The sequence below is a fragment of the Gossypium arboreum genome, chromosome 1, assembly GCF_025698485.1.
Source record: "Gossypium arboreum isolate Shixiya-1 chromosome 1, ASM2569848v2, whole genome shotgun sequence".
Taxonomy (NCBI): Eukaryota; Viridiplantae; Streptophyta; class Magnoliopsida; order Malvales; family Malvaceae; genus Gossypium; species Gossypium arboreum.
The window spans coordinates 99,472,145-99,479,729 of NC_069070.1; the positions used below are offsets into that span (position 1 = coordinate 99,472,145).

Consider the following 7,585-nt stretch of genomic DNA (forward strand, 5'->3'; position numbering starts at 1 on the left):
TAAAAGAATTTAGGGTTAAGGTTTTAGTGATTTTTAAAAATAAATCAAGATTTAGGGTTTAAGGTTTTAGTGATTTTTAAAAGAAAGTGGGAGAGAGTGTGAGGTGGAAGAAAGAAAAAAAAAGGGTCATTTACGCAAAAAAATAAAAATTATCGAACTATTCTTTGAAAAAACCTGAAAAATAAGAACCAAAAATTAAAGATGGGACCAAACCAAACCAAAAGCCCACCCCTTTTTATACTAGAACCATGTGAGGGAAGGATCCAAAAATTCGATTTTTTTTTAAATTGCAACGGGCTAAAAAACACTGACTTGTCACATCGCTGATGCCGCTGATGCAGTTGACGTGATGTGACCGGTCAGTCACGATTTCTCATCTTTAATTTTTGGTCCTTATTTTTTAAATTTTTTCAAAGAATAGCTCAACAATTTTTATTTTTATTTTACGTAAATGACCTTTTTCTTTCTTCCTTCCACCTCACTCCCTCTCCCACTTTCTTTTAAAAATCACTAAAACCCTTAATCCTAAATTATTTTAACAAAAACCTAAATTATTTTAGCAAAGCTCTAACCCTAAAAACATTAAAAGAAATTTAAAAACATAAACTGATACGAGCCGGATGGGGGAGTGGGGGAGGAATACACTAGGTGTGCCATCTATCAGATAGGTACCACCAACGCCGCCTATCAGATAGGCACCACTAGTGCTGCCTATTTGACACCCTCAACCAATCTACCATTTTGGTACTTAATCTGAGCAACATACCATTTTAGTATTTTTTATATTATTAAGATAAAACCCCAAATTTCTTCCTATCCGTAAATAATCTAAAAGTTATTTAGATTTGTAATAAATTTATTTTTGTTATGTTCCAAAAATGATTATAATATTAATAAAAATCTTTAATTATTCAAATAATTCAACCTCCTACTCCTACTAAAGATTTCTTTTATGTAAAATAAATAATTGAAAGAAAGAAGGATTAATAAGAAATTAAATATATAAGAGTAAACTATATCATTAGTCATTAAATTATAGGTAAGTTTTTGTTTTAGTCATTTACCTAAAAAACATTACAATTTAATCACTGAACTATTCAGAAATTTTCGTTTAAGTCATTGAACTATTTAAAAGTTTTAATTTAAGTCATTGGGCTTTTAATTATTTTTTTTAAGGTTCTGTTAGTGAGTTCCCAGTGACAATTCAATTATCGGTGCAGTGGATCATTACCTATCGACGAGTAAAGGAACATACATTAGATCCAAGTTGATATGACAACTAGTGTTGGAGATCAGAGAAAAAACTATTTAAATTTTAGTTTATAGATTCGTGATGTACAAAAATATTTCATAAAAAAAACTGAACTATAGAAGAAAAGGGTAAAGAGAGCTTCCAATTAGTGCAGACAATGCGAATAGAAAAAGCCATATAACATTATTTTAACAGCCTAGTAACTTAAATGAAAACTTTTGAAAAATTCAATGATCAAATTGTAACTTTTTTAATTAAGTGGCTAAAATGAAAATTTATCATACTTCAATAGCTAATTGTGGAATTTTCCCAATTTATGATTTGTCGGAAGAAAGGCGGAAGAAGAGATGAGTAATGACTGCTAACTATCAAATCGTCAAACCAATAATGTTTCACAGTAATTGTAGGCTAGTGTGCAGGCAGGCAATAAGCTTAGCTTTACATGCAAACAGTAGCAGGCCGCTAGCTTTCTCTCTCTCTCTTTTTTTTTTTTTTGACAGGAAAAACTCCCAAGAAAACCAAGTTCTGGACCAAAAATATATAAAAAATTGCATCCAAGACAATACTAAAATGCCGCTGGCAACGATCTGTCATGTAGCAAAACCTTAGTTCCTAACCCTATATTGCATGACGTCGGAACCCTAGCTCTATATTTCTTCTGGTCATCTTCATTGCCATCGCGCATTGTTGTCGTTCTTATTTTCCCATCACTTTGTAAGCATAAATAGGGAACAATCTTATCTTTTTCTTTTGTCAATTCAATAATTTAAGAAGTTTATTTCTATAAAAAGAATTGTAGCAGTACCGATCTCAATGGAGTTTAATGATTACGTCAAACTTTGTTAGGACTTAAGATGTATAACTACTATGTTAGAGGTGTAAATGCAGGTGATGGGTTTTTTTCCCCTCAACTTTGTTCAAATATATTTTAAACGTGATACTTCCGTACAATTTTATATTACACAAATATTGAATGAGTACTCCAACCTTGTTTACATACCAAATTCAAATTAAATGGTTTGACATCAAATATAACATTCAAATGAGGAAGACTTTTTTAAAAAAAAAAAATTGAGAATTGAACTCGTAACATTGAAACAATACATACAGCCAAGATCTCTTTTAATAACAGCTATAAATATTAACTAAAGAAAAAGAAGTAAGAGAACATGACAAAAAAGAGCATGTAAAGTATTAAGGAACGATATATATAAAACTACAGAGAAATTAATACTATGATATAGAATCAATTACGTTTTGGGCAGCTTTTAGAGATTGGGAAATGGCCTTGGGATCTAGAAAAATACAAAGCATAAAAAAAAAAAATATTTCGTCTTAATAATGTTAAAGTAGGTTGGGCACCGGACCTTAATAAATTTACCATTAATTCATTTGGAGCCTGTTGAAATAGATTCGTCCTGCCTTATTGAAATGTCGTTTTGTTTTTTATTCCACTTAATTTAATCATAATATTCCAAAAAAAGAAAAAGCCTTAGGGGGACGTACATTGAACTACTCTTCTCTATTTGACCTAATTTCTCTTAGAGATCTTAAACATTATATCATTCAATTATAATTTGTATGGTAAATTAACTTGCGGGGATTTGTATAATGATCTAACTGATATGCTGAATTATGTGCATGAAAGAAATAGGCAGCCATTGGCATTTCATTTCAACCCAATATAATCAAAGACCATTGAATTAGGTGCAGATATTAAAGAGCACGAGGAAAAGAATACATCAAGACCATTAGAAACTCATGTTTAATTAATGCTGTTCTAAGTTCTATAATCATCATATAAAAGATTAACATGGTACGTGAGAATCAAAATAGCAAGCCATTGCCATTGCCATTGCCATTTCATTTCAACCCAATCATTTAATCATACTATTCAAAGCAGTTAGATGAAGGATGAATGGATGAACTAACTAGGTTAAACACCAAGTTCAACACAAGATATAATTTCATTAATCCCTAATAGTTTCATTACTAGAAATGTTAATAAAACTAAAAGCTATGTAAATGAAAAGGAGTTTCATCAGTAAAGGCCTTAAGGGTGCAAAACATGTTGATGATCAAAGATGATCAGAGCAGCACGTTGTAAGTCAGAAAGTATGGAAACTTTGGAAAGTTTCATAATCTTTCTGTTTCTTCCCCATGTGATAATTCTAGAAGCCTGCAAACAGAAGCATCTCTAGAAAATCCCATTAACTCCTTCTTACCTTACCCTATATCACTAGTCTCACACTAAATATAACATAAATCACATGCACATATATGCAGAGATGCATTAAAAATCATCGGCAAATGAGCAACGGTTTCTATATTCTAGCAAAGGGTCACATCCATGCACGTCTATTCAAGTAGCTGAAATTGATTTTTCTTTTCAGCTCTGATATAAATTCCCTAAAAAACTGATGAAAATGTTTACGTATAAAAGATGTTTAATATACGTACTAAATACGTACGTACATTATATCTCAAAAAGAAAACAAGAGAAATTGTAAATGGATTAAAAAAATGGTTATGGAATTCTTTGTTTAGCCGAACACGAAACCTAATTTTCTTGCCCATTTTCAATCCGGCAGGCAAACGGATTAACGGGAAAAAGTTGGCTTCGAGTTCAATACCAATCAGAAAGCAGATTAGATGAAAAAGAAAAAGTACAAATTATCTATAAAAAAAACCAATAATTCACACCCAAAAGGGCACACATCCACATACTACATCGATCGAATAAAAAAACAAACACTGAAAATCTGAATTGAAATTTGAGAACAAGACTAAACATCCACAGGGCAATATCATATGCAGAATCTTGATCAGTTTTCTAATGTCATTCAAATTCTATGCAACATTTAACAATGACGAAGAATAACACTGAAAGCTAGAGATCAATAATATCTAGAGTCGTTTCTGACTAATGGAAGTTTTTGTTAAAAAAAGGAAGGGTCTCTCTCTCTCTCTATTGGAGAATAGGCCTGTAAATCAAGACCTTGGAGGTGGGAAGAATTGCGTACCAGCAATGAAAGCGTTAAGTGGAGCTGGATAAAGACAAGGGTCTAGCATACTCGTTCCTGCATTGCTCGAAGTGGCGGCGGTTGTAGTGGTTCTAGCAGTTTCTGCTGTGGTAACTGCGGCGGTGATGAGATTGAGTTGCTGAGAGGATTCACCGCCACCGGTGTAATGGCTTTCAGGGCCTTGATCGTAAAGAATCCCTTTGAATACATGCCCTGCTATATTCACCGCCGTTTGATAAGCGAACTCCTCATCTTCATCGTCCATAGCGCTTACTTTCACACAGCGGAAGACAGCGGGAGAACTCACTTCGGGAGGGAATTGACCCAATTCCAACCCTAATTTTCAAGTTCCAAAAAGATAATAAAAAAGATAAATAAATCAAGAGATGGAAGAAAAAATCAAACTGCAAGGGAAAGAAGAAAGAGGGTTTTCTTGGAAACTTTTTTTCCGAAAATTATGGGAGCTTTTCGTCAGTTTCAGCAGAAAACAGTGGCGGAATGAATGGAAAAAAAGAAGAAAAATAAAGGTGAAGCAGGTGGCTCAATGACCATGGAGGTGGACTAGCTCACTCACTCACACGTAAACGATACGATCTCGTCGGTGTACTGCTAGCTAGTACTTGGGGAAGCCATGGGAAGGGAAACCCTTAAAATCTTACCCAATTAAACTTTGTATAGCTAAGAATCTATTTGATTTTTGTCTTGGTTTGTATGTTAAACTACAACATTACCTGATGTAGTGGGGGATAGTCGAGTGCAGGCAAGAGACGGAGAACCTTGATTCTCTCTCAGCCTTTTGGGGTTCTCTCCACGAAACTGGTCTTCATGTTGTTGGTGGTGCTGCAAAGCTGCGAGTTGTTGTTGCCTCTCTCGCCTTTTAGCAGCAGGGACCCAAGTGCTCTTAACGTGAGTTTGGCACTGAAACCCTCTACTTTTACAACAAGTCCTACATCTCATATGTGCACAATCTTTCTTAGCTTGGTTTCCACAATCTTGGCAATTCATGCCCCCATGTTTCATAACAGTAAACCCTACTGATCTCGAAGACGGCTCATCAGACAAGTTAAACCCAGTAGCTATTCGACTAGGGCCCGCTCCAAACGAGATGGTGTTCACGTTTTCCTGCTGCTGTTGTTGTTGTTGGTAATAATACTGCGGCCATATCTCAAAACCCTTGTTGTAGATCTCCTCGTTCCTATACAAATACAGGCTCTCTTCTTTATCTTCTTCTTGTTTATTTCCAGTGTCTGCTTCTCGTCCACCTAGATAGAACAAGCCAGCCATTTGTTACACTCAAAAGCTGAAACAAATCTCAATTTAGACCAATAATCCATAGCAGAAAACGCCCTATTTAGTATTAGTACCCCCTCCCCACCCCACCCACAGATCACTAGTTTGATGAGCTGGTTGGGATTTTCCCTGGGGCCTTTATGGGTTTCAACTGTAAAACCTTTTTCTGGTAGGTTTTTAAAGACCACTGTTAGCCTGTGAGTGTTTGTTGGGTTTTGTTTTTGACACTATCTTTGTTTTTGTTTTGTTTTTTTTTTTTTTGGTGGGGGGCTATGTTCCTGACTCTGACCGATCCTCCCGAACCCCCAACCCTGAATGACTACAGTTCTAAGTAGAAGAGGCTGTTCCTCTTTCCTCTGATCTTTGGGTCACAGCTTTTAAGGTTAAAAATCCTTAAGATGGATATATTTTCTTTTTAGGATAAAAATAAAATTAAAATTCAAAGCTGGTTTTGGTTGTTCATCATCATCTCATCCCTTCAATTCCAAGCAATAATGCGGGGGAATTAAAGCCCCTGCAACGCCGCCATGAGAACTGCAGCACCCTCACCTCATTTATGACAAAACCAGCTCTCCCTCTGTATAAATTCTAACAAAACAAGAAATAAAAATAAATAAATAAATAAATCTCCGGGTTTTCTTGAGTAATGTAAAGAAAGACAAAGATGTAAGAACAAATGTATCTCTGGGCACTTCTCTACGATTTCTCTTACACTTCCAATCAATCAAATCCAACAAAAAGGTTTTTTTTTTTCGAATCTCCCATTGCATGTCCATCCTACGTTCCCTATTATTCCACGTGGCATTTCGTCAGCTTTTCCTTATTCGTCCTTGCACCCGAAAACCCGCTCGTACTTTTTCTGACCCTTCCTGCAGTATGTATCTAGGAATTTGATATTTTTTTTTCACACACCTTTTGTCATTTTCTTTCAACAATTACAGATAGAGAGATATCAATTAAATCTGTGATGTTTAATACAATTAAACATTTTTTTGTTTTTGTGCAGTAAATAAATCTATCCGGTGACTATTTAATATTTATCTCACCTGTTCTCGTGCGGGTTTTTTTTTTTTTTTTTTAATGATAAATTTCCCGTCAATGCCTCGTATTCTTCTTAGAATTCTTCCTGCAATCATTTCATCATTTGACTAGAAAGTCACAATTTCATATTTTCGTCTTATTAAATAAAATACGATTCCTTTACACATTTCATTTATTTATCATTTCTAAGATACTCAGCCTTATATTTGGTTCGCTCCATGGCAAAGTCATTCTCCACATATCCAGTTCTTAAGTATTTTAAACTTGATTGATTTTGTTGTATAATATGGACTAAAATAGTTATTCAGGACACCCAGATCTAAATGGTTATTCCAAAAAATTATCTAAATTACCCATGCACAAATGAACATCTAAAACCCAAAAATTAAAGAAAACCTCAATTAAAACTTCCTAATACAAGATTCAACTTAAAAACACATAAAAATAGAAAAAAAAAATATTAGTGAAGGATTTTCTGTCTCCTTGAGTTTTAGGTGAGATTTGGTTCATCTAAGCGTGACATATTTGACAAAACAGAAGCATGGGTCGAGTTGGATAATAAGTCTCCTAGTCAAATTCTTTGAGGTGATCTGATAAGCTTGAAAACCTTTCATCTCTTGGTAAGAGTCAAAAGCAAAGTGAGTAAATAAAAAGCATGGTTAGATATAAAAGCATTGTGAGTAAAAAGAGAAAAAATTGTAAAAATGCTCAGAAGGAGAAATCAAGCTTTTTATTGTCATAGTGCACAAATACTCGCTAAGTTGCTTGTACTAGGTACTATCAAATCATATCTTCCACAATATTGGAGAGATAAGAAAGGCAAAAGAAGGAGAAATAAGGTGGTGAGCTTAATGATATATTAAATATGGGGGGATATGGGAGCAATGCTATGTGTTATATTGTTCATAGTGCTTGAACTATTTTGAGTTGACATATTCCTTGAATTCATACCAACCTAAGCCTTAAAACGTTACAAGCC

At 34.3% G+C, this 7,585-nt stretch overlaps 1 protein-coding gene across 2 annotated transcripts; it reads right to left on the minus strand.

Annotated features, from left to right (window-relative positions):
• Positions 1 to 3,925: 3,925 nt before the first annotated feature.
• Positions 3,926 to 6,563, minus strand: LOC108482573 (protein SHI RELATED SEQUENCE 5-like). 2 transcript variants are annotated; one of them, XM_053021448.1, is made up of 3 exons: positions 6,278 to 6,563; positions 5,007 to 5,537; positions 3,926 to 4,611 (listed from the first exon to the last, which is right to left on the minus strand). In XM_053021448.1, the coding sequence occupies exons 1-3, from the start codon at positions 6,339 to 6,341 to the stop codon at positions 4,244 to 4,246; spliced, it is 963 nt and encodes a 320-aa protein (XP_052877408.1). In that variant the 5' UTR covers positions 6,342 to 6,563; the 3' UTR covers positions 3,926 to 4,243. The 2 variants fall into 2 exon arrangements, with proteins under 2 accessions (XP_052877408.1, XP_017641192.1); XM_017785703.2 differs by having other exon boundaries at positions 5,007 to 6,563.
• Positions 6,564 to 7,585: the final 1,022 nt, after the last annotated feature.

Coding starts and splice junctions, on each gene's coding strand:
- LOC108482573 (XM_053021448.1), bottom strand. CDS start 6,341: ATGGACATGCAATGGGAGATTCGAAAAAAAAAAACCTTTTTGTTGGAT. Junction 5,538..6,277: donor GGATTTGATTGATTGGAAGT/GTAAGAGAAATC, acceptor TGTTCTATCTAG/GTGGACGAGAAGCAGACACT. Junction 4,612..5,006: donor ACTATCCCCCACTACATCAG/GTAATGTTGTAG, acceptor CTTGAAAATTAG/GGTTGGAATTGGGTCAATTC.